This window comes from Mesoplodon densirostris, chromosome 14, assembly GCF_025265405.1.
Source record: "Mesoplodon densirostris isolate mMesDen1 chromosome 14, mMesDen1 primary haplotype, whole genome shotgun sequence".
NCBI classification, from domain to species: domain Eukaryota; kingdom Metazoa; phylum Chordata; class Mammalia; order Artiodactyla; family Ziphiidae; genus Mesoplodon; species Mesoplodon densirostris.
The window spans coordinates 9,634,930-9,661,784 of record NC_082674.1 but is presented as its reverse complement, the minus strand read 5'-3'; the positions used below and the strand labels follow the sequence as shown (position 1 = coordinate 9,661,784).

The 26,855-nt window shown below is 49.6% G+C and overlaps 1 protein-coding gene across 1 annotated transcript; it reads right to left on the bottom strand.

Moving 5' to 3' along the window:
* Window positions 1-769: 769 nt before the first annotated feature.
* On the bottom strand, window positions 770-25,898 carry TRIB2 (tribbles pseudokinase 2). The gene is made up of 3 exons (XM_060117313.1): window positions 24,279-25,898; window positions 19,113-19,405; window positions 770-3,172 (listed from the first exon to the last, which is right to left on the bottom strand). Exons 1-3 carry the CDS (start codon window positions 24,546-24,548, stop codon window positions 2,704-2,706), a joined length of 1,032 nt encoding a protein of 343 aa, XP_059973296.1. The 5' UTR covers window positions 24,549-25,898; the 3' UTR covers window positions 770-2,703.
* Window positions 25,899-26,855: the final 957 nt, after the last annotated feature.

Below are 26,855 nucleotides of genomic sequence, written 5' to 3'. Positions count from 1 at the left end.
GCTGCCATGAACCTGTGTTTACCCACCACTGTCTTTGTCTGTTTCCATGTCCGTTTCACCAGCCTGCATTGAGATGACAGAGGAGGCACGTACTGAACGTTTCAGGATTGAATTGACCCTCTCTGGGCTGGAGGTACGTCTCTTAAATGAGGTGTACGGTAGATGGGACTGCTGACAGAGCCCACCTAGCTCTGATACTCCCTGGATCTCTGACTGAGAGAAGGGATGCTGGGTGGACATTTGTTTCTGGGAGCTGGGTGGTCTCCACCTTGGAGATTTCCAGTCAGGTTTGCAGCAGATGCTTTCTCTGGGGAATCATGTGGAATCCTGCATTGAGTCCCAGGTAAGCCTTGCTACTCCAGAGCTATTATTACACTCGCCCTGAGAAACTCTGGGCTTTAAAATCTTAGAAAGAGTAACCAGCTTGGGATTCAATGGACCTGGGGTTCATTCTCCACTCACCTAAAGGTGGTTTCACATCGGGCAAGTTATACAACTTTCTGGGCTGATTTTCTAATCTGTAATAGGAACATAATTCACACCTCTGAAAGTGTGAATTCAGTGAGATATTACATCTAATTTGGCCAGCATATGCCCGAACACGACGGAAGGTAGTTTTGCTTTGTATAAATAATAATAGTGGTTCCCTCGTAAAAAAGTGGCAACCTAAGAGAACGGATGAGTTCCTGGCTGTTGTGAGGTGGCCTCAAACCCCAAAGAGCAGAAAATCATCATTTGCCAGACCCCAGGGGTTTAGTTAAATACGCACAAGTTTATTGATTGAAGAGATTAGGACAGAAACATGAAACCAAATACAGGACAAAGCACCAGAGGCCATAGATTCCCACCATGCATGTCACCAATCTTTCCTCCTACAGGGGACTTAAAAAATAAGGGAGAGGGAAGAAAAATAGGTCCTTCTTGACGCAGCCCCATCTTCAGAATGTAAAAAGCCCTCTCTCCTTTTTATCTTCCATTTACCAAATAGAATCAAGAGCAAATCCATGGCCTCCTTGTCTCCCAACAACGAACGGATAAGCCGCCCTCCTGGGAACGCGAGGCCGGGATCCTGCTAAGTAGGAATAAAGCATCCAAGGTCTGAACATACATGCCACATACTATAATGAAGCACAGATTCAAGTAACATTTACATACTAGAGTCCACGTGTCACCTACCCAAAAACATGACCATTTCACAAAACGTATACAGGCAGTAAAATCCAAATAACTGAGGTACTGGAAACACAAATATTGATGCCAAAAGAGTTCTGTATCATACAGCAATAGAAAAGCCATAAAAAAAATTTTGCCACTCGAAATCAAATAAAGCTATCTAGAAAAGCCAAATAAAAGGTTATTTCAGGGACAGAAATACTCAGAGAAAAAATATATATATATAAATGTTAACTACAGCATGTAACATGTTACCCAAGTTAACCCGTAATTGAAGTACTGGCTTAATACATCACAATGTGACATTTTCCTTAATAAATAGAAGAGTTCTTGAAAATACAAAGGTGCGTATGGGGATAGAGAGCTTGTTTTATTTATATCATCCTAGCTTTCAGCTTATTTTCCTTCCCGCGTGTCTCGACTGAGGTTTTTTGTCCTAACCAGAGGACCTTCCAAGCCAAAACAGATCATACTCCGTAAAGAAAACTCAATAGCTGCCCTGTATTTTATACGTGTGGGACAACCTGCTTCGTTTCACTAGTTGCCGATAAAACAAAGACAAAATGTTTAGTTGAGATCAGAGTATTACAAAAGCTTCAGACTCCGAGAGTATCCAGGATCTCACATTATCATCTCAGGAAAGAGGCATGCCTGCAACGCAGCCCTCATCATTCACCAAAAAAAAAAGAAAAAAAAAGGAGTTGAATTTCTCTTTTCCTTTCATCTTCCTTTCTTTTTTCTTTCTTTAAACTATGATAGCCGTAATTCATCTGGAAGTTTGACTTCTAATAGCTTCCTGCCATAAACCAATTGACACAAAACAGAATAGTGGGTTAAAGGAGAGATTTTTTTTCCTCCTTCAGGGAGCAAAGTATTAACATGTCATTTCCTGATCAGGATATTCAATAGTTTATTTAGAAGAAATGAGTTGAAGAACGCAATTAAGAGACACAAAATGGATTTTTATTTTCTTTTAGTTTTAGCACCCAGGTTTCATGTCAGTCTGTGTGCACCGAATTTTTTAAAAATGAACCCCGTGAATTATCAGATAGGTGGTTGGCTTGTTTAAAAAGAAAAAAGAAAAAAAAAAACCCTTGGCCAATGGTACCTTCCCTGAATCATGACAAGAAGTTAAATGCTAACAGTGCGATGCCAAGATGTATGTTTGAGGCAGAGAGTTTTGATTCTATCAGGATCTGCAACTATTTTGGAACAAAATGGAAAGTGGGGTAGGCAGAAGCAGCCTAACTGACAGGGGTAGTCTCCGGGGGGCTCCATTAGGCAAGAGAAGCTCCAGGGGGCTCCTGCCCATCCGACAGGACCCCGGAGCCCGCCCCCATCCCGCATCTCTGGTCCCCATGCTACATGTTCAGTCAGCTCCTTGACGGTTTTCCTTCTTTGAACCAAGAAGCCTGTGAGTGTCAGTGTCTTTCTTGCTACCAAACCAGGCGATACATGTTCCCTGGAAGAAGTCCTCTCCACTGCCCTCTCTTGCTCCTGGTACCTGCTGAGTCACTGTGGGGCATAAGCTCAGTTAAAGAAAGGGTCCAAGTTCTCTTCCATGTTGACATCCGGCACCAGCTGATCAGACACTTCCTTAGCACCATATCCTGAATTCGAGACGCTAAAATCTGTAGAAAACCAAGGATGGTCCAGAATTTCCTGCGAGGTCAGCCGCTCTGAGGGTTCCCGCCGCAGGATGCTTCGGATTAGGCACTTGGCCTTGGGCGACAGAGTCTCTGGAATGTTGAACTGGCCACGCCGGATCTTGCTGAAGAGGGAACTGGGCTCAATGTCATGGAAAGGGTACCGCCCAACCAACATGGTGTAGAGCATCACTCCCAGGCTCCACACATCAGCTGCTTTGCCCGAGTAGCTGCCATTGGTGTTCAAGATCTCTGGGCTGACGTACGCTGGGCAGCCGTGCTTGTCAGAGAGGGAGTCATCATCTCCCCGCAGAATGTAGGCATCTTCCAGGCTTTCCAGCTTGACCCGAGTCCTGCAAGAAAGGAAGGAAAACATGAGCTCATAAGGGTGCTCTGAGACCCACGAATCCCATCATTACATCTCATGTTTCTGATGACCATTCATTCACTGGCCCAGCCAAACATTACCTACTGAGCACCTTCTAGGTGCCAGACCCTATTCCAGGGCTGGGGACCCAGGAGGCAGACTTTGCATGAAACTTATGATCTACTGGGGGACTGCGACCTTCAGCAAGTAAACAAACCACAAACAGCACTATTATCGCCCCATCTTAGTGATGAGGAAGCAAAAGATGGAGTCATACTCTCAAAGTAACACCTGGATCATGATGGGGAGACACAAGATTTGAACTCAGATCCAACCAGCTGGGAAACTCACAGAAGCTCTGTCCACAGCTTCTGTCAAACTTGTGGCGAACACGATACAACACAGGAGCAGGACTTTTCACTCAACGGCATTTTGGCTTCGCAACAGCCCTTTACTTAGACGTAAAGGATTTTATTACCCCATTTTACAGAAAAGAACATGGAAGCTCAGAGAGTTTGAGTAACTTGCCCAGAGCCTTCTAGTTGGGAAATAGAGAAAACCTGACCTCACATATTCCTAAGTCAACCTGGATGCTCCTTCCACTGCGCCAAGCTGCCTCTCTTAGGACACAGGCAGGGCCAGGGAACATTCAATCAGGAGTGCATCCCATTACCTAGTCCTTCCAAAGCCAACATCCTCATCTTCTTTCCAAGATTTCTGTTGAAGTTGCCTCCTGTCCTGCCCATCACACTCCTAGGGTCTGGTCCTTGACCTGGTACATATGTGGCTCAGGTTACCTAGATAGTCCACTTGCGCCAGCACATATGTGATTCTGTCTCACATGGGTACACGGGTGTGTGTGTGAATCTTTCCCCCACCAGTTAAGGACCACTGAGCTCGCTGATGGATGCAGGACTCTCCTGGGTACGATGGGGAAGAACAGAGGTGGAGAAATCCTGCATTAAACTCTGAGTCCCTGAAACCGACCACTCACCTTTATGCAGAGGGACTTGATATCATCACCAAGTACAAAATAAGTATGTGTTCAGTGCCCCCAAGCTCCTAGCCTAGCATCCCTTCCTTAGCCCGGGGGCCTCCCAAGAATTCCTGTGTCCCTGCCCTGCTGTTCTCTGAGTGGAAAGTTAGGCATTATTAACCTTTCAGTGCTTAAAACGGACACCCTCCTCTCACTCTCCTGGCCAGAACACCTCCACTGCCAAGTCCCCATAGTTCTCAGGCCCTGTAAACTCAGTTAATCCCATCCCATCACACTGATGATGGCCTGCCACGAAGGGGATATGGGGCGGGGAAGAGGGGCTAGAGGTAGTGGTTGGGACCGCATGGGTAGTGCCAACGAGGTCCTACAAGGTCAGTATCATTTCTATCTGGTGGTTCCTTCATCTCAAAAGGGCCCATCAAAGCATCTACCCTGCTGCCCTGAGGTGTCAGGAGGCTCAGATGAGCAGAGAATAGCAAACTGCTCAGAGAAACCACAGTAAGGCTTTATTCCTAAATCAGAGCCTGTGACTCAGGTCCATCCACTGCTACTTCTCTTTCTTTCTCCAACTGCAGGTCTTAGCCTTTCCAGGCAGTCACCACAGCTCCCCTAAGAGCCACTGAAGGGAGGCGAGGCTCAAGTTATTCCAAGGAGAACTGCTCGGAGCTCTCTAGAGCAAAAGGTCTGATGAAACCCTGGGCTGATTCTAAGATCCTACATTTGGATTACAGGACTTTCCAAGATCAAAGGGTGACTACTTCCTGGTCCTCATTTCCATCCATGAGCAAGAAATAGTTGTGGTCACTGGAAAAGGTGCTGGGCTAGGAAGTAGGAGGGCAGATTCCAGGCCAGACTACATCTCTTATCTGCTTGTGGCTGTGGGTGAGTCATTAAACCTCTCTGTTCTCAGCCTTAAAGCAGAGTACTGAACAAGACAGTCTTTTTTTTTTTTAACTTTATTTTTTTTATTGTGGTACAATATACATAAGATACAATTTACCATTTTAACCATTTTTAAGTGTACAGTTCAGTAGCATTAAGTACATGCACACAGCTGTGCATCCATCTGGACAAGACAGTCTTAAAGTCTCTGCCAGTTTTAACATTCTGGGCTTCTGTCATATATAGCAACACATTTTCTTTATCTGCTCACCCATATTCTATTATAGTCTGTAGTGCACATGCCCTCCTCCTCCCCCTTTAGTAATCTGTAAAAATAGGAAGGGTCTAGATGTGCTAATCTGGAATTGAGCGGATTAGAAACAAATCTCTTCTTCCTTTTCCTTCTTCTAATCTAAGGTGGCAGGTGGAGCTGACTCACACCAGCCTCACCAGATGTTCAGAAACTGGAGTGAGTCGGTGAAACCCACAGGGCAGAGGGGAAGGGCCGCAAACCACAGGCCGCAGTGGGTTCTCTCTGCAGCTTCCCTGCCTCCCCTCACCGCCAGCAGCTGCTGCCCGGCTTCGGGACCAGCCAGGCTCCCTCACCTCCAGGTTCACCGTGTTGGTAGCAGAACAGCTATGGGAAGAATTATTGCAGGGCAAATAACAATAATAAGCCCTCGCATCTGTGTGACGAGGGGCTATCGTCCGGTGGAATGAGACTTGGAACCAGGGGATTCGTGTTTGGAGCCGGATGTCTCTGCCGAAACCCTCCGCACTGTCTCAGCTCGTCCGAGCGGGGTCGACCATCTTCACCCACACGGCCCCCTCCCTTCCAGACCCTGCACCAGTCCTCACATACGCCGACCAAGCCCAGTCCTTCCTGGGGCCTCTGCATACGATCCTCCCCACCCCACCCAGGCCCCTGCCCGGAATGTTCTTCTTCCAGATACAGGCACCGCTCAGTGTTTTCAGGTCTCTGGTCAAATAAATGCACTTGATTAAAGAGACCTTGCCTGACCCTTCTATACAAAGTAGCGCCCCATCCCAGAATCCAGCATCCCCCTCATCACCGCCGGGAATACTACGCATTTACACATCATGGTTCTGCACTGATACTCTGTATTATGCTGTCAGTGGTCGCTTCAGGGTCATCACCTCATTCCCCACCTCCAGAGGCTCCTGGGCAGGTGGCTACGGTCACTTTGAACGTGGAGAAAACCACCTGTGTTCCCTGCGGTATCTCCGGCCCCTAGACTAGTAGCCGGCACACAGTAGACACTCAATCCCTCGATCCAAGAGTGAAAGGGACAGTCACGCTGCTGAGCCCCGGGAGCGCCCGTGAGCTCACCTGGAAAGGAACAACGGCCCCTGCTCCGGGTAAAGGAGTTACACCTTCCCAGGACTATGTGGAATTCAGGTGAAGGCTCTACGGGGGGCGGGCTTTGTAAATTACAACAGCTCAGGTGCCTGGCAGGGTGAGGGCAGGAGGGAGACGTGGCGTCCAAGACCTTTCAGGGGACGGGCTTCCCCACCTCAAGCTCTTCGCGCTAAGCCAATTCTAAAGCCCTTTTTTCATTCTTATCTCCTTCTGGGTCACATCCCTAGATTCCCACTTTCTCCTTCGCCCCGTAACCCCACCCCCTCCCTCCCATGGGCAGCAGGGACCACACTTTCATCCTCACCACTCTACGGAACCCCCCTCCAGATCATGGACAAGGGCCTTCGAAAACAGTTAAGGTCTCCCTCTTGTCAATTAAGCCCTTCCCCGAGTTCACCTCTCTCCTCCCCCAACTCAAGACTCAGGACTCAGGAGCTATGCAAATACCTAAGGAATCTGAGGGCGGTAAAAAAATAAATTCATCAAAAAGCACTCCATGCGCCGCTGGCCTCCGCTGCCCCTAAGCTGATCCGTCGGCCCCTGCCTCCTCCTCCCTTCAGAAGCCGAGCCTCCGGCTGGGAGCATCCGGATCTGTGGTCACACAGCGTTCGGCGCGGCTGGTAGCGACACAGCCACACAGAAGCCAGGCCAGTTCCGAGTCTCGAGGTGAGAGGCTGGGGTTCAAATGCTGCCTCTGACAATTAGTAAGTGCCAAATAGCAAACACCGTCTCTGCATTTAAGCATGAGTAGGTATCTACATATATTTTCTTTTTTAAGATGTATAAAGTCAACTTCCAAGGCAAGAATTATTATTCCTTTACGGGGACACCGTGTCTAATACTCAGAGAGGATAGGTCAGCTCACTTGTGGGGAAGACTAGTTAGCGGCTGAGCGCTCGCCTTTCTCCGGGCGGGGAGCTGAGGCCAGACCCGCGCCACCGCAGCTCTGGGCGGAGGAACGCAACCCAGGCTGGCGGGGCTGCGAAGCCGTCCTCTCACGAGGCGCAGCATGCATGCGCCCCAGGGTCAGGGAGCCGGCTTCTTCTGCGCAGGCGTGCAGGCATCCCCCCCCGGAGTGGGCTGAGAGAAGCCTAGAAGAGCATGGGGAGGAAATGCGGCGCTCCAGGCATTCTTCTGACCTTGCCTCTCTGGGAACATCCTGAACTTGTTTACATCACTCCCAGGCAAGGGTCGAGGCAAGAAGTCTGGATTACGTCTTTAAACAAGGACCTTCCGGGACCTTCCGGGGTGCCCATAGGTCGCGGGCCCAAGCCCGGCTGGAGTTCCAGCTCTGGTCCCCACGGAAGTGCCACACAACTGCAGGGCCCTTCAGAAGGTCTCTGGGGCTCAGCTTACCCCCGGGGATGGGGGGGCCTCCTCTCCTCTCAGGAGTGTTGCAGGGAGTGCCCGGTGGAGCACCTGCACCCGCCATAGTGGGAGGAAATGAATGAACAGTCTTCCAGCTTCTGAGGGCTCCTGATCAGTCTGGGGATTAGGAATTTCCAGGCAGAGAAATGGATTTTCATAAAAATCAACGGGATGGCCCTAGTCATTCAAATAAACTACTCACAGGAGACACAGACAGGACAAGTCACACCCATCGTCTCGGTTTTTGTGAAGATTAAATGAAACGATGCAAGTACAGCATCTATCAAGGAGCGTAGCACAGTAAATCGGCAAAAAGTGGTGGAAACTCTAACTAACCTTCTTATTACGATAAGGAACCCACCTTCGGCCCCAAAGCCTAGAGGGGAAGACAGATGAACAAGGCTCAGGCAGACTGAAATGGACATGAATTCTGTGCCCCGGTACCTTCCTGGGCCCTTTGCACTTGTTTTTTTTTTTTTTTTTTTTTTCTTTCCCTTGCCTAGAATGTTCTTCCCCCAAATATGTGCCCAGCTCACTCCTGCTCACATTATTCAGTACTGACTAAGGTAATCAGGATGGGCTTCATGGAGGCGATGAGACCAGAGATGGTACATGAAGAATAGAGACTCCTGAAAGTGACAAGGAAGGATGGTGGAGATTTGTGTGGCCAAAGAGCTGTAAATGACAGTGGTTATCTCCTGCAGCTTCTTGGAGGAGAGAGCCCTGAGCCCTGAGCCCCAGGCAGGGTTGATTTGGCCTGCAAGCTGCATCCCTGTGTGCATTTTGCAACCTGTCCCTGGCACAGGTGGGGAACAGCCTGCTTTGCTTTCAACCTCTGAATGAACAAGGCTTACACGGGGGCAGCCTGTGTCTCAGGTGCAGGCCTAGCCCAGTGCCAGGCCTCCTGTCCTCGGATCCTGAGCCAGGTGAGGAAGCCAGAACCAGCAGGATGCAGTTCCACTCCCCACCCGCACAGAGCATCCGCACCCGCCTTGAAAGCCCTGACCTAATGTCCTACCCACTCTCAGCAGAGGCTTGAGTGGCTCCCTGTGGGTCACGAAATCGACCTCAGCCTCAGTTTCCCTTCTGTAAAATGAGAACCAATGGTACATGGCCTGAAAAGAGCTCTTCTAGCTTCAGATTTCCCGATTTTACCTTTCCTTTAACTCTTAAGCTATAGGGACTGCAACCCTTCCTATATAACATCCTGATATTGATATAATAATTGTAGTAACAACAACAGGAAACGACGAATTAAACATCTATAAAATGCTGGGATTTTTTTCAGTCTACATATCTTATTTCTCATAACAAAACTGAAAGGCAAATATTATATGTGCCACTTCCTAAAAAATAAGGAAAGCAAGGCACAGAGAATGAAATGTTTTAGGTCATACGTAGAGTAACTGAAAAAACTGAGCTCTAATCCATGTCAGGAGGATTCTAATGCCAGTGTCCTCTCCAAAAGACATGCTGGCACCAACATCACAGATTTACTTGGTGTCCAAGACAGAGAAACTTCTTAAGGGAGACCCTGGGTTTATGGAGACAAATATGGCCCCGGGTTTATTCAACACCAGAGCACCTACAAAACCATCACATACATGATCTAAGTGCTGTAGTTTATGAGGTGGGTGGTGGTAGCTGGACCTGCCCGTTCACTAGATGAAGAAACTGAGCTACAGAAAGCAGATGTGACTTGTCCAAGGCCACCTGGAAAGTGAGTGACAGAGCCTGGATTTCCATGTTCAGTGCTCCATCCAAAATAGAAAAAAGGTATGCACAAGCAAATCATCCTTTGCTTTTAAACCTCAAAACCCACCCTGGGTTCCTAGCAGGAAGAGATCAGGACAGGGTCGGCGAGGGAGGGGCCGGGCTGGGAGTTCAGCCAGACCAAGTGGGCTTGGCCTGGACAGGAAGTCCGGAAGTCACTGAAGGCCGTTCCGTGGGGTGGGTCCAAGCAGGCAAAGGGTCGAGGGAGAAAGGTCAGCCACAGTCAGCCACAGCCGCTACTGCAAAGCCACCCTTGGCTGCCGGTCCAGTTGTCAAGCAAGGGTTCCAGCTGGGGCTACTGCTGGGGGGCTCAAGGAAGGCCTCTGAGCTCCATGGGCTGCATTTTGCTAGCCTGGCGGCCACCACTGGGACTCCCCAGGTCGCTAAACTGCCCGATAAATCATTACTCCTTTGAGCCTCTGTTTCTTGTGTGTATAGATTTTTCCAGCAGTCACCTCTGAGAGCCACCGACACGCCAGCTCCTGGAGATTCAGTGAACAGACCTAGCACTTAGATCAAGCTGCTCACAAATTAGCAAGAGAGCAGCAAGTAAGCCAGTAAGTGAACAACTTGGGGGTAGCGGGGGGAGAAGTCTAAGGGGAGGGGGACCTAGGGAGGGCTGGTAAGTTCTAGAAGGCAGTATATCCTCTGACTGCCCTACAACACCACCCCACAATCTGGGACGTGGTGGTTCCTGCACCGCTTTGATTCAGAGAAATTTGCGGCTTGGAAAGATGAAGTCACTTGCTGGGAAACAGCACAGTTGGGAGGAGAAACCCAAGCGGACTCAAGCACCTAGGTGTTTCCACGGCACCGGCTGCCCAGCCAGGATGTAAAAGCCTGTGTAGCTGGCGTGCAGACGCATGTTCGTGTCTGACTCATCAGGGCCGTGGTGGGATTGGGGAAGCCATACCCCGCCTCCCGTCCCCATGCAGCCTGCCTGCCGTTGTCATAGGAACAGCCAGGAAATCCAAAGGAGGCGACGCAGCTCGGACTCCTCATCGATACTCCATCCACCTCTCGCTCCCCTGCATTGAGACCTGGGTCCCCGAGGTTCCCCCAACCCCAGATCAGTCGATTCAGCCTCTCAGGAAAGCTTCCCAGGCAATCATCCCTGCTCCATGCTGGACAGCGCTGCCCCAAGGGACCACCAGCCCAGTTTCTTCCAGGAAGAGGCAGGCACATCCTGAGGTGCTGTTTCGGTTGATTTGGGGCCCAGAACATTCCTATCCATGCCCCATTGGTGGGGTGAGGGCAGGGCTCAGGCCAGTCCCTCCAGCCCCGCCACCCCCAGCAGCGCTGTGAGCGGCTGGTCCACACACTGGGCCGGACGGGGATGCTTCCCTTGGCAGGGTCCTAAACTGGGGCTTCCCCAGGTGGCCTGAGCAGAGACGGAACAAGTTCAGGGAGTCAGAAAACCGGGTTCTGCTCTTGGTCGTGTCACTAACACGTTATAGGACTTTGGGGAAGGACCTTCCCCTCCTGATTTCTTTATCTGCAAAGATAAAAGGGTTGGATTTAAATCCCCCTCCCCTCCCCCGCCCCCACTGCCTGAGTCCTGGTTCAGCAACCTGAAGTGGATGTCCATCCACAGTCCATCCCTCACACACACTTCTGGAATCACAACGTGACCCCGTCCCAGCCCTGACTAGAAAACAACTTCAATGGCTCCTCCTGAATTTCAGATCAAGTTCAAGGTCCCAGGCATGAGGCCAAGGCCCTAGACCTCTTCAGCCTCATCTCCGTCCCCACCCCGCCCCAGAGTCCCCTCCCCCAGCAGTCCCTCCCCACCTACTGCTGGCACTTTCGGGACCCCTCCCCTTCCCTCCTCCATCACCCGGAACAGCCCTGTGAAGGAGCCCATCTCCTCCCTGACATAACCCTTCTCTACACCCCACTCCATTGTTGGAATATCCTCTTCCTGCTCACATACAGCTCGCTAATGCACACCCTTCCTCTCTGATGTGGTGGTAAAAATAACCATTGCACTGTGTCTTCCATGAGGTGAGGACTCTGGTACTGAGTCTTGTATCCCTAATACCTAGCAGGGCAAGTAGTGCATAATAGGTGCTTAATAAACGTTTGCAAGCGAGTGTGATTCTCATGTCTGTGAGATGCCCCCAGCTCTAACCTCTGTCTAGAGCTCAGGGCATCTTGGCGTGACTGCTCAAGAACTGCAATGTCTAGAATCCAAAGAAATTTCCAGTAGACTGGATTCTGTCCATGGTTTAGAGAAATTGCCAAGAGGGCTGGATAAAGGACGTTTAAAATTTGTTTCCATCCACTGTCTTCTTCCATCAGTATATTTAGGGGATTTTTCTTATAATATTTATGCCTCCAGGGTATATGGGGCTATTCATACCCCCACTGAGTCAAATGTCATACATTCACTCAGCACTTATAATGCTAAGTCCTGTGCTAGGCATGAGGGTCCAAATGATAAATGGACCCCAGCTTATAGTTCTGCAGAGGAAACCAAACCCACTCCGTAAAGTGGAACAACAGGACATATTAGGATTGCCCGTGGGGTTAGTTAACTTGTGGCCGAGTCTATGTCTGCCAAGACTGCTCAGAGGAAACCGAGTCCTGAGCTTCACGTAGACTCCAGCCGGCCAGGTCCTTGTGGTGTTCATTTGTTGCCTAATTGCATACGAAAATTCCTTCTACGAGTTGAGGTCAAGGGTGTATTTTACGTGGCATCTATTTCTGCAGCTAATGTGGCATTTGAGGACCTAACCTTGGGAGCCAGGTCTCCTGGGTACAACCCCCAGGTCTGTGCTGACTGGCTGTACGACTCTGAGCCTCGGTTTCCTCATCTGTAAAATGCTGATAACCATAGCAGGAACTCACTTATTGGGTTTAAACGGCTTAACTTAAATATAGTAATTAATTCAGATGAAATTCATTTAAGTGTTGTAGTTAGAACAGGGCCTGGTACATGGTGGACCCCAGATATTATTTCACTAAAATGTAAGTCCCGTGAGAGCGGGGCTTCTGTCTCATGCGGCATTGTGGTATCTCCAGCACCTAGAATAGTGCCAGGCACATACCACGTGCTCCATAAATATCTGTTGAACAAATAAATGAATCTACAGGTTGCTGGGGTATGAGGCTCACAGCCATAGTGGATGACGGACAGCAGTCATGACAGGTATCTTTTTAAGTCCCTGCAGTGCACCAGGCTCTGTGCTGGATACTCTTAGTTTATTATCTCCATCCCATGTCAGAGAAGGCAGGCCAAGGTCAAACGGTCAAGTGCAGGAATCAAAAATCTCACCGCCGTGCCCTCCGCTCCATTTGCCTGAGGGGTCCCAGTCGAGCCCATGAGCTAATTTATTAAGCCCCAATAGTAAAGAGCCCAGCCAGAAATCCTGCTGGGATTTCCTACTATTTAGTCTACTTCTAAGCACAGAACCTTGAGGAAGCCCTCCCCTCTAATTGTGACCTGAAGCCCTTCATAAATAAAATGACACCCACCACAGGCCTGGATAATGGTATCTCAGATAAATGTCACTTTTGCATAAATCATTAAATCAAGATGGGAATGATTTGTTACTTGATGTGGAACTCTGTAAACAGTTCTCTTGAAAAAAGGTGTCTACGTGGGAGATCCTAAGTTTTGGTCATTCTGGGCTCCCATCTGGGCAATGACCGAGATGACCATTAGATCAGTACATTCCCTGCCCCTCTCACTCTGTCATTAGAATCCAATCTGAGCAGCTCCTACTCAGTAAAAGGCATTTCCAGTCATTCAGTGCCCACCATGTTCCGGAACAGTGCGCATGACACAGCCTCTGACCCCGAGGAGCTCCCAGGCCAGCAGGAGATGAGGACAGTCTGCAGATGCACACAGACAATAACGACAGAGCGGGAGATGCGATGACAGAGGCAAGTGTGGGCGCTACCGGAGGGCGTCACCGACACATCCTGAGAAGAAGGATCTGGGGAGAGGAGCTTTCCCTAAAGATGGGCCTGATGTACATCAACATGGTCAACATGAAGAAGAGAATTCCAGGAGTTCTGGCTCCTTCAAAGCAAAAAGGCAAGGTGTTTCCCTAAAACCCAGTGAGCCTACAACTTAACGTAAATCACTATTAATGAAAGAAAGCAGAGTCTGGTCTCCAGGGCTCCAGTGCCTGCCCTCTGTGCTTTGTTAGATACTGAACCCCAAGAGAGGTGAGAAAAACCTGGAAGATCTAAAGGGAGGACTACTATAGATACTAACACCTGGGAAAGAGAGCACTGGCCTCGGCTGGTGTGGGAGGGAAGAGGCCTTCACCCCACAGGGAGGTGCAGGTCCTCTGGTGCCTGGGCAGAGGGCTTTTGTTCTACCGAAAACCCCAGGCCGCTGGGTTCCTACAAAGAGTCCCCTCTGGCAGAAGCAGGCACTGATCGGCTTCCACAAAGCAGAGGAAATGAGACCTCTGACGTCAAGAGATAAAAATCTTCAAACCAAAGAAGAAACACGTACAGAAGCCGTCTTCTCCTTCACATGGGGTATTTCTGGGCAAAGAAATGTCAACACTGAACTGTGGTTGGGGGCAGGGAGCTGGGGTGAGGGGTGGCAAGGGAGAGGAGAAATCCAGCTGGCAAACGGGGACTGCTGTAGGCACAAGCCCTGCCCCTGCCGCTTTCTTCAGGTGGCCCCGCTGCAGCCCCAGGATGCACCAGCTTAAAGGGCTCTTTACATCCTGAGTCAGCAGACTGGCCCCGTGTCACCCAGAGGGCCAGACAGCAAGTGCAGAAGAGGCTAAGGACAGCAGCGGGATCTCGTGCTGATGGCCAGCTGTGCACCCAGCGTCAGGTTCACTGCCATTAATTCACTTAATTTCAGGAGCGAAGTCCTCTCGTTATGATGAGGCAATGGGGCAGAAGAGGTTAAGTAACTTGTCAAAGTTAAGGTCATGAATAAGTGCAAGAGGAGAGACTGGAATCCAGACAGCAACTCACTCTCCACGGGCATAACTGGCCTTGTCCCTTAGAGGCTGGGATTGAGCCATGGGCCTCGAGAAGCAGACTGACTGAGCAGATCCCTCTAATCCCAGAGCAGGGCGAGAGGGGCTGGAGGACGCAGGCACACCCTCTGGGAATTTGAGCACTGCTCTTTCTCAGGTTCAGGGCCCCAACCAACAGGGGGCCCCACCTACTCACACAGACCGTCTCAGATTTTACCACAGGAACTGGGGATGCAAAGGGTGTGTCCAGGGCGAGTTCAATCAGGATAGGGGTTTAACTTCCTCAAAACACAAACAAAATGACTGAGGCTCTGCCCTGCAGAAACGTCTCGGCATGGAGGAGAGGCAGACGCACAGTGGCCGGCCCAGGCCTGCTGGGGCAGGATTCCTCATTCCCTGCCTGTGCTTTTGTCCACTTTACCTTTGGTACATCTCGTCAACCTTCTAGCCCTTCTGAGCATCAGGTTCCAACCCATTGTTTCTAACTCTTCGATGCTGTCAAGAGAGGAAAAAGCTTTAGTCCTATTGAAATACCTATGCATTAGGTCCTATTGATTAGGACCAAAAGTGAAGGCTGCCAGCAGCATGGCCCCAAAGAGATCCCAGGGCCCCTGACTCCTATTCTTCTCAGGAAATACAGGTGAGGTTGCCACACAGCCACCATGCAGACCAACAAAGAGACTCTACCATGAAACTCGGTGGCCCGTGGGAACTAGAATATGCTGAGTGACAAAACCTGTCTCACAGTCCCAAGTCGAGAGGTTAAAAACCAAACAAGATGGGGCTTCCCTGGTGGCGCGGTGGTTGAGAATCTGCCTGCTGATGCAGGGGATACGGGTTCGTGCCCCGGTCTGGGAGGATCCCATATGCCGCGGAGCGGCTGGGCCCGTGAGCCATGGCCGCTGAGCCTGCGCGTCCGGAGCCTGTGCTCCGCAACGGGGGAGGCCACAACAGTGAGAGGCCCGCATACCGCAAAAAGAAAAAAAAAAAAAAAAAAAAAAAAAACCAAACAAGATGGGGCTTCCCTGGTGGCGCGGTGGTTGAGAATCTGCCTGCTAATGCAGGGGACACGGGTTCGAGTCCTGGTCTGGGAGGATCCCACATGCCATGGAGCAACTGGGCCCGTGAGCCACAAGTACTGAGCCTGCGCGTCTGTAGCCTGTGCTCCCCAACAACAGAGGCCGTGATAGTGAGAGGCCCGCGCACCGCGATGAAGAGTAGCCCCCGCTTGCCACAACTAGAGAAAGCCCTCGCACAGAAACGAAGACCCAACACAGCAAAATAAATAAATTAATTAAAAAAAAAAAACAAGATGAAAGAAGGCCACTAAGCATTATTCATCTTTTACAAAAAGTTGATGGTTGGGTGAAAATTAAAAAGGTCCTGTCAGCTACTGATGAAAACATTTAGAATGTCCTTGAAAAGGAAAGCAGCAACCTTCTCAGAGCTGCCCAGACAGATACATGTCGTGTTCAGCACAGCAAGTTTGCTGGTACCTCAGCATGGTTCGGGAAGGAAGGAAGGAAATGGAAGGAAATAGAAGGAAATGATAGGATTTCTAGGCTAGCTCCATCATTGAACTGGTTGTGAGACCCTGAGCAAGGTCACCTAGCTCCTGTGTGGCCCAGTTGCCTCACCTGTGGCATGGGGAGTTCTCCTTCCCCCCAGTGCTCCTTCGGGAGGCTGGGCTGCTCGGGCTCAGGTGCTCAGACATGTTGGAAACAGATGAAGACCAGCTTCCTACCTGTCACTTAGGTTGTCTTTTTCAGAAGGAAAATGCTCTTTGCAGTTAAAAAGGACTGAGCTTTGACACGCCTGCTCCAGTGGTGTCCTGGTTTCACATTCACATGAGATGCCTCTCTCTAGTTCTTTCTAGAAAGGGTCTGCTCTTCTGCATAAGTCAAACATAACTCCAGACTGAGCATCAGAGCCCCACAGTCCTCGTGTTGGAAGCGTCTTACCCGTGTGTATTTCTTCCCCAGCCCCTGCGACATCGAAGACTCTGGCTTTGCCACAATGCGTTGACCCGCCGTCTTACACGTCTTCCCGTAAAGGACAAGCAGGCCTGGGGGAGAATCCCTGCCCCAGCAAATGTGAGGTCGGACTCAGCCCTTATCTACTTCCAGACAGCTGTGGGCTCTGTGGTGAGCACCCTCACCTCTGGGGCTCTGCTTCTTGGTGGCAAAACAAAAGGGCTGAAGCATGGAACCTCTAGCGTCTGCTTCTGCTCCCATATCCTGTGACCTGGGAACATCCAGCCTACTGTGACTCACCTCACCAATCTGTGTCTACCACGGCTGTGCTAATAAGCCTGGATGGGTCACCCACCCCTCGTCCTTGCTGATGCCTGAAATTCCTCTCTAAAGAGACAGAATCAAAGATGATGTTTAAAAATGCAGATCCCCATGACAGGGAGCACTGATTGTCCTGACTCCTGGTGGCGGCCAAATGAATTTCTTGAGAGCTGACTTAACAGAGATAATATGTCCTTATTTCTGCTCTTTCATGTCTGTAACTTTGAGACTTCACCATGCTACACTTCGGAGCCCTCATCTACCCGATGGACATGCTAATACTCACCTCTCCAATTTGCAGAGAGAATTAAGTGTGTTAAATGATAACCTTACGGTAGGAGCTTATAGAGGTCACCAAATTTTACCTCTTATTTTTGTAGTTAGAGTTATTAGATCTTCAAGGATGGTGAAACATGGAAGGGCAAAGAGGATACCTCTGTCAATATTCTGCTGGGGTCAGATGTGTATTTATCTTTCCATATGAGAATATTCAAAGCAGCACATGCCTGAGTATGGGAACTCGGGAAGACCTTAGAGCCAGTAGAACTGAGCCAGGACAATAAAAGGATGAGGAACTTGAGGCCAAGGGGAAGGGACCAATATAAGGTCACAGAGTGGAGTAAAGGCAAGAACAGGATAAGAACCTGGGTCTCCAGGCTCCAAGGGCAGACACACCTGAGCTGAAAGAAAAGTAACCATCGCCCCACACTCTAGATCTTCGAATAGCGCCCCCCGACCTTCTTTAGTTTGTTAATAAAGGTAAATGCCATCCACTGTCAGAGACCGGGATATTGGCCACCACGGATTCCTATGATACTCCTTTATGGGTAAAAATATGAAACAAGAAACTTCTGTGGGTCCAGGAAATCCAGGGGCCCTCTGCACTTTGTATATTCAGCTGGATTATAAAAGTTCATGAAATTTTTCCATTTGGGTTAAGTAACCACAGGCCCTTCGACCTGTGCTTCCCAGACATTTACTGCCCGATTAGCTCAGACCATGAAGATGGAAAAACCAAAGCACACACCACGAGGTCTCTCTCATTTGGATGCCATGAGACTTCTATAAGCAATCGCCTAAATATACCACAGCCCACTGGGATAGATGGCCAACTAAATGGAAGATGGAAAGGTGTGATAGTAAATCTGTTCCCGACAGATAAAAGGTAGCCCCGAAATGTTCACTGAGTGAATGAATGAATGATGTGCACTAGCCTTGTATTCAGATGGTCCTTAATAGCTTTGTGACAATGGAAACTTCACTTCACTAAACACTTTGCTAACAGGAGCTGAGGATGCCCAAGGCAGTCACGAGAATTCCATGACATCATGTATACAGAGCCCCTGGAACAATCCTTGGAATAGTCAACAATGGACGTAAATCAGCTGCTTCCACTTCTCTAAAAATGCACATTATTAAAAAGAAAAAAGTAACTTGAAAGACTTTTTACAATCAAAGTCAGCTGGAGGAGAAAGCAGGGCCCCAGTGGGACCTGCTAAATAGAATGTAATGAGTTAACGGAAGAACCATGAATGAAGCCCAGATGCCTAGCATCCTGTCCGGCCGTCTCCTAAAATAACCGAGACCTTCACATTGCCAGGCATGTGCACAGGCAGCTTCCTCACCTGGAACATTGGTCCTTCCCACATTGCCTACAACATATTCGTCTTTCAAGTCTTGGCTCCACAATCACCTCTCCTATAAAAACTTTCTTGACTCCCCAATTCCTAGTTAGAACTGACATCCCAGCCCCCAGTTCCCATCTGACCCAGTACATAAGAGTAAGTAGGGTCTGTAACATTTCCTTTATAGGTCATTGACTAGCTAACGCAACTTGATAGTCACAGTACTGAGACTTGTAATTCATACTGAGGAACAGACTTAGGAAATATCTATTGAATGAGTGATGAATGAATCACAAACAACTGATGCCAGGCACGGAGCTTTCCGAAGGCAAAAAGCTTCTCAAAATCTTGCCTTATTCACACTGAAAATGCCACACGGGCTGGCAGCCACCTTCAGAGTTCAAGACACCAAGACAAAAATAACTACTGGGTCACAGAATAATCTGGCACTTGTGAGCATCTGATAACATCTCTTAGAGGAGCGGCAATTTGCTTTCCAAGGGCACTTCAAACACTGTGATATCCACCTCCCTTTGTCTTTCCACGCTCCCTCCTCCTCACCTGGATGGCAGGCAGCAAAACACAATGTCCACTCCAACCTCTCTGAGCAGCCTGCTATAGTACACTGGCCTGGACAGGAACGAGACTCACCTTTCTTCGTCCTTAAAGATAAATTTCCGCAGCTTGAGGTCCCGCAGCACCAGCCCCCCGTCGTGGCAGTGGGCCACCGCTGAGACGATCTGGTAGAACAGCCTGGCCGCCTCCTCCTCCTTCAGCTTCTTGCAGGTGCGAACAAAGGAATGCATGTCCCCATAGCTGCGCTCAAAGAACACATAAGCTTTCGTCTCCCCCAGGATAATTTCGGTGATTTGGTTGATGTTGCTGTGGGCAGACAGGCAAAAGCAGGGGGCCAGGGACTCCTGATAGCAGCTGATATCAAACACCTAGGGCAGGATGAACAACAAGACCAACAGTCAGAGTACAACCAAATCCTGTACAACCGAGTCACAGAATGTGGATGCCTCCCATAGACATGGGCCAAACTTGGACCCAGACCACACTGGCCTTGCCTCCTACCAGCTGTGTGGCATTGAATAACTGGCTTGACCTCTCTGAGCCTCCGAGTCCTCATGTGCAAAAGGGCAAGTGATTGACTCACCGTGTCGGGAGGATTATATGAGAAAACGAAGGTCAGAATGCTCAGCCAGATGTAATACAATATACAAGTTGTGTATCACAATTTGTGTATCATATTACACAAACTGTATACACAATTACACAAAACAAATCACAAATAAGTTTATGAGTTTTTTCTCTCTATCCTCATCCCCTCTGTTTATAGAAAAATTAAGGCAAAATTTGAAAGGGACCCATCCCAAAGCTGCACAGATAACACCTCATTTACCTTCAAAAAAAAAGTACACCGACACTATACAGCTACAGCAACTGTATACAACATATTTTGTGCTGCATAATTGGGTTGTACAGCAGTATACAACATAATAGCAATTAATAGATTAAATGCGTAGACTGAAGGTTACCTAATTCAATACCTTCATTTTGCAGATGTGGAAATTGAGGCTCAGATAACAAGTCAAATCAAGCCCCCAGTGGCAGAGCTAGGAAAGGACACAGTCCTTCTTATTAAGAAAGCAGACACGCTCCTTTCTCTCTTCCCTCCACAGATATCAAGCTCAATGAATCAGTTATGCAATGATTTTCTATGAATCAGAATAAGCCTGTGAAATGCCACCTCATTGTGGGGTTATTTAGAAAGAAAATCCATCCTTGGTACCTTTTGGAGACAGATCTAAGAGGAATTAACTACTACAGGGATTTTCCTGAGGTTACAAGAAAACGCCTTCATTCATTTCAAGAGCTCCACTAACTCAGGGATACAAATCTCTGGGTTTGGAATGTGGCTTTCCTACCCGCCTGGGAATGTGAGTATGATGAGTCTATCTGGTGCAGCAGAAGTGAGGGGCAGGCTCCAGGGTTCCTTGCTGGGAAGCATGGGAGGCCGGGATTGCTCTAACAATACACTGAATGTTATCGGTTCACCATCACTTAGCTTCTTAAATTTCTTTTTCATTAGTTAGACCATACTCTCCTTGATCATCATTTTGCAGTGTGTGTGGGAAACGCTGGCCTAGAAATCATCAAATTTGAGAATCTAATCCTGGCTTGGCCACCAATAACCTGCACGAGGTGGATAAAGCACTCAGAATCACTGGGCCTCCCTCCTCTTCAGAAACCGGAGACATTGATTTAGAACATGGTTGACCTTTTGGGGGTCCAGATCCCACATGAGAATCCGATAAAAGCTCTGTCCCCTTAGCTGACAATGACCACTCAAAAGCATGTATAATATTGGATTTGTCTTAAGGGGATTCACAGGCTTTCCAAAACCCAGCCAGGGACACAGGCTGCTACTTAAGAATCCATGAGTTAAGTCTCTCTTAGCTGCAAAAAACAAACCCCCCAAATCTGTGAGTCAAACCGGCCTCCTAAGAACCTCGGGAGGGCTGGTGCGAACCCCGGTGAGGAAGCCAAGTAACGTTGTGAATGAACCATAATAAGGCATCTCAGGAAAGTGGCACAGATGCTGCCACTATAACCTAGAATTTAAGAATGGATACTTCAGTGTCTCCAGAGACCACAAATCACACCCTGATACTGTCAAATGATGACCTGCGAGCGGTGACCTCAGAGGTCCGTTCAATTAGGAATCTGAAATGCTTGAGTCAACTTTAACACCCAGACTGCAGGCAGCAGAAACCCAGGAAAGCCTCAAAAATTTCCCAGAGAGTAATAAAGGCTTTGCAGTGGCTAATGTAAACACGGCGTTATATAAGGATGCTGGGATCTGAAGCACCAGGCTTCAGGCTGTGTCGCCAGTACTCATGGAGTTATGATTATTTATAACATACTTCCTGCTTCGAGCTGCATTTTAAAAAATAAAAGGTGATTTTTTTTTTTTTTTTTTTTGCTCAGTACCTTTAGTCTATTATCCTGTCCTGCTGCTGAAAAACTGGATGGACATTAAAATTAAAAAAAAAAATCAAACAATTCATGGCAGCTTCAAAATGCAGCCATACCCTTTGTAGAAGAGATTAAATTAAATTCCAAGATGGTGGACAGAGTATGAAAAATAAAGCAAGTACTTACGTTTTCCCAAATGGGTAGGAACCAAACTTTTATTAGTAGCTATAACAGGCATTTATGGGCTTGGATTGGTATTTAAACCATCACCTGCAAGTGCAAAATCAAGCCATAAGCCTGGTTGCCAGCTTCTTTTAAATGTTTAATTTGGAGCCTTAGTTATATAATGTGACAGTTCAGATAAGGCAGAGATTAACCCATCATTCATAGCCTTTGCAAAAAAAAAAGTGCCCATTTTGTTAAGATAGTAATTATGTCAATCTGCACAGTAGCTACAAGCATTTCCATGAAAACAGTAAGCTAAGAACCCCCTAAAGTCCCCTTCCTTCGTCTGCCTAGCTTAAAGTAGGCACAGGGAGACAATAAACAGGCATGATTATTTTGGTTAAATGACCCTCCAGTCTCTCTCTTCCAAATTATGTCCTACAGAATTCTACAGAGTTCTCTGTAAGTGGCATTTTACATTGGATCTGTTTTTGCAAAGACTTTTTTCTTGGGTCAACACAGAGCTAGGAGATACGAACTCTATATTCTAAGATGTCAAAAGGAACTGGAATGCAGTGTGTAGATTTCACTGAGCCTTGCAGTAAGCCAAGAGTCCACAGTGCATACGTGAGGGTAGTTCATAGAAGCAGCCTTATAAAACCACTTGGAGCTTCCTAGGTTATATACAACTATGCTTGCATAAGAAGTCACCCACATCACCTCTGGTAAAAAGGCAGGCAAACAGAAGCTGCTGTGTCTTAAAGGGATGACCTCTGTCAAGCAGAACAATGATACTGCACTTAAATCCACTTGCAGCCGCACAGTAATTGGTGAGGGGCTGATTCAATCTTTGCAAGAACTGAACCAGCTGATTAAGTATAGTTTCAGGCCAGAGAGCAAGTCTACGAATGACACTATAAGGTCAGCCCAAAGTGAAATATGTCTTGAAAAATCTGAAGGGAGAAAGAAACAGCAGGGGCCAGAGTCACCTCTGCTTTTAAACAAAGAAATAGCGGGCAAGATGCTTCTGCAGAATTTGGCGGCAGAGTCCCTTGACTTAAACGCGTCTCCAGCCTTTGAAAAATATTAAAATGCTCTACCGAAGTTTAGCAAAAGGAGTGAAAACACTCACTGCTGGGTGATTGTGCATATTTCATATGAGAGTGGCAGCTCTGTGGAATTCATTCATTTCAAAGGATGACTACCCCATTGTACAATGTTGTAGGTCTTCTGAGAATTCAATCCAGCTCTGAATAGCCTACTGAATTTTGGTTAACTGGGAATAGCTGCTCTGAGTCTCAGTAGCTTGGAGAAGGTGCAAAATATCCAAATGCTCAGTACAAGCAGAGAGCAATATTTAAAGAGTCTCTGATTTTCCCCTTTGGTCTGAACTGAACAATTGCAAAACAGACTGGAGACCCTTCACAAAACCCATGTTTCACAATGAAATACTCCAGTCCCCTATGAAAGAAAGCAAGTTCACAAAGCAGCCTGTGGTTGATGGTAAAAGTGTGATGCATTATTTTTGTAGCACAGCTGTGCCGAGTGCCCATTTCAAAGACATCAGGGGTCCCCACTCCTTACTACATCCTTACCTCCCTCCCCCCAAAAAACAACAGTGAGCAAATCTAAAATTAAGCAACAGTGAATTCTTGATCTATGTCCAATTCCTGGGTAGCCTGCTCTACCGTCTTCATTTTTTGTTTGTTTGTTTGTTTTGCAACTAGTCTCCTGCTCATCCCCTTGTCTGGAGCCCTGTGGGCGCACACAAAGACACACAGACACACTCAACACAGACACCAACCAGTTCAGGGTCAAAGACGAAAAGGAAAGGAAAGTGCCCATCTCTGCATTAGCAATGTGAATCCCCGAGGCTCCAAATGCTGGCCTCTAAACCATACAGGCAATGGTGTGTGCTGGGGGGTGGAGTAGCGGGGTCGAGGGGGGCTCCGGCTCGGAGAGCTGGAGACGAGAAGGAACGGAGACAAGAGGAAACGACCCAAAGGATTCACAATTTCCTGCACCCAAAGGTGCGCTGGCGGCTTTGATTTCCACCCCCAACCCTCCTTTCAAGGCTCCTGGCAGAAGCAAGCTCTTTGTGAACTCCTTCCCCGCGCTGGGCCCCTGGGCTCAGCCAGAGGGGACACCTTTGTGTGTCTCTTTGAAGGGGCACCTACGGAACAAAGGTTCAACACCTGCACGCTGCTGAGAACAATGGCTGCGAAAGGAACCAAGTCATCAGCGCCTTAAAATTAGCGGGGGATTCCCTCCTCGGTGCTGGAAAGGGGAGGGGGCTGGACCCAGGGAGCAACCCCCGGGCAGCGGGACCCGGCGTCGCGCGGAGGAGCTCCACGAGCCTTTGGGAACACGCGTGGCCGTGGCCCCCGCACAGTCACACCGCGGGCTCTCCCCAAAACGCCCCCGCCGCAGCCCGCCGCATTGCCCGCAACGCTCTAAAAACTTCGCAACTAGTCGAACAGGAACAAATAAATACATAACCCCAGTTAACGAGACCACGGATAATTATCCCGCGAATCTCCCTCCCCCCCCCCCCACCCCGGACTGCAGGGCTCGGCAACCTTCCGCCCGCTCCGGCCCCCTCCAAAAGGCCGGGGGCATCTTCTTAAAAGACAAAAAAAAAAAAGCAAAAGCAAACCCCGGGCTCTTTACCTTGCACACCAGCTCCTCTCCGCTGTGCAGATGCACGGCACGAAAAACGTGGTCTCCCTCCAGAGGTTCCAACAATAAGTATTTCCCGATGCAAGAAACGCAATGCGACAAGTTCGGAGTCTCAGGCGGGCTCGGGGAGCCGAGGTTCGGGCTGAAACTCTGGCTGGGTTCGGCGGACCTTATAGACGACAACTCCTCGAAATCCTGGGTTTTGTTCCGCGATCTCCCATATCTTGCTATTGTGATGGGGGTAGACCTGTGTATGTTCATGAGTGTGGGGGTCGCACTCGACAAACAAAAAAACCCGCTGGAGAGACGAGTCGCTGGCGAGCGCGTCTGCAGGCGCCTCGGTGCCACGGATTTTAAAAGGGAACGAGAGGGGAGGGGACGGGAAGGGGGCTACGTGGAGAAAAGAGTTAGAAGCCCCCAAATGGGCGCCGCCGGGCACCTTGTCTGCTCCGAGCCCGGCTCCCGGGGGTCCTCGGTCGGCAGCAACTCGGGTCCTTTTGTTACCCCAAAGCCGCCAGCGATTTGCAGAATCTTCACACTTTTAGTTTCTCTCTCTCTCTCTCTCTCTCTCTCTTCTTCCAGCGTGGGTCTAGACGAGTAACCAGATTGCTAAGGTGGGGAGCTGCAGCGCCGGGTCTCCCGAAGCGATCCCCACGCAGGCTTCCGAACCGCAGACGGGGCGGAGGAGCCCGGCTGTAGTTTGTGCAATCTTCGGGGAGCGCACGGCCGCTGCTTGGTCTCAGCGCGTTAGAAACCAAACAAAAAGAAAAAGGAAATAAGCACGGGTACCGGCTCGCGCTGCACCGCAGCCAGAATCCGCTCTGCACCCCCTTTTTTGGTGGAAAGGGTGGGGGGCGTGGAAGGGGGGGTGCCGGAGAGGGTAGTTACCTACGTTTTAACTGTAGATGGCGTCTGAGGCTTTTCCAAGACCGCAAGAGCTCTCCAAAATTTAAACAAACAGACAAAAAAAATAGCAAGGGAGCATTTAACTTAGAGCTGTCAGCGCTGCCAACAAAAGATTGCAAAAGCTGGGCACAGAGTTGTGGTCCGGGCACAGGTACCGCGGCAAAGCCCAGGGCTTGGCCCGCCGGGCGGAGGTCAGCACCGGCTCATGCTGTCGCCGCTCCCTCGCGCTCCAGATCGTCCTCCGAATAAAGCGAGAAGTGCGGGCAGGGACAAGGGTAGATCAGTGGTCTCCGATTTCCCCGGCACGAGCTTCCGGGGGTCCTCCCGGCCCTGGAAGGGGATGCACCCCCAGCCCGGTCAACCCGCGCTGTTCCTTTCTCGTTCGGTAACTGGATCTCGCCTTGGAATAATTTGCAACCACTCCGTCTCCCCCTACTCTCAACCCAAATTGCCTGGTGGGGTTTGTTTTGGAGAAAATTGACGGCTTTTCTTCTTCTTTTATTTTGTTCTTCCCCCAACCGGAGGTAAGAGGAATGTGTACTTAAAATTGAAGGGGACGGCCGACGGTGCCCGAGGCCAATCCCCGAGCTCAGCACGCCCGCATCTCTCGGCGAGGCGGTATTAATAGTTACTTACGTGGCCGGGGATCTCGGAGCGAGCGGGGCCGTGTGTGCGCGTGTGTGCGCGTGTGTGCGCGCGCGCGCCTCGCTCGCGCTCAGTCTCCCCATTCAATGTCACCGACACATTTCTACGGCGCCTCCGCCCCCCCACCCCCAGCGGCACCGGCGACTGGCTCAGCCCAGAGCAGGCCCCGCCCCGTCCCCGCCCGGGCCGCCCTCATTGAGCCGGGTGCCCATCAATCAGCCTCGCGGCTGCCAGTCCCTGGGCGGCTTCCCGCGCCCGCGGCCGGCTGCCACTGCCATTGCAGCTCCCGGCCCCGGGTGCGGGCGCTTGCCTCCCAGTTGGATGACTCGGCCCGGGCGAGGTAAACAAAGTGCATTATCCAACCGCGGCCCGGGGCTGCGGAGGTAGAGCACCGGACCGGGGCGTGAGGGTCCCGGCGCCTCCACAGGCTGAGTGCGCGCGCGGCTGGGCAGGCGTCGCCCGGTCACAAGTACCCAAGCAGCTCCAGCAGTGGCTAGTGGACTTTCTAACCCGTTCGTCTTCCCGACGCTTCTCCCCAGAAAGCCGGGCATCCTCTGAGCATCAGGACACCGGTGCTCAGATGTAGCTTTTCTCCGTGGAGAGTGTGCTTGCATCAGTGGTGCCGCACGGAGTTTCAAAAATTGGTTTCGTTACCTTTTTCCAACACTCTTCTCCCCATTTAAAAAGAAATCGATTGCTTACTTTTAGTTGGTGTCACCCTCCAAACCCCGCCCCCCACCAAGGCTTTGAGTATTTTCTGCAGAAGACCAGCTTGAAGGCACCTTTTAACTCAGACCAAAGGTAATCACTAATTCTTCCTCTCCCAAGACAGTGCCCAGAGGGTCTTGGCCCAGTGAAACAATGCCCTACGCACACCTCCTGCGAGGCTCCAGGCCGCTAGCCAGAGTGGCGCCCCCTACCCCGACGCACACGTGGACCAAAAAGGCATTCAACACTGAGAATCAGGTGAGGGCTGCCTTTTCTCTCCAGTTATTCTCATCTTCTGCAGAAGGTGCC

Coding starts and splice junctions, on each gene's coding strand:
- TRIB2 (XM_060117313.1), bottom strand. CDS start 24,548: ATGAACATACACAGGTCTACCCCCATCACAATAGCAAGATATGGGAGA. Junction 19,406..24,278: donor GAGAGGAGCTGGTGTGCAAG/GTAAAGAGCCCG, acceptor ATCCTGCCCTAG/GTGTTTGATATCAGCTGCTA. Junction 3,173..19,112: donor ATCTTTAAGGACGAAGAAAG/GTGAGTCTCGTT, acceptor CCTTTCTTGCAG/GACTCGGGTCAAGCTGGAAA.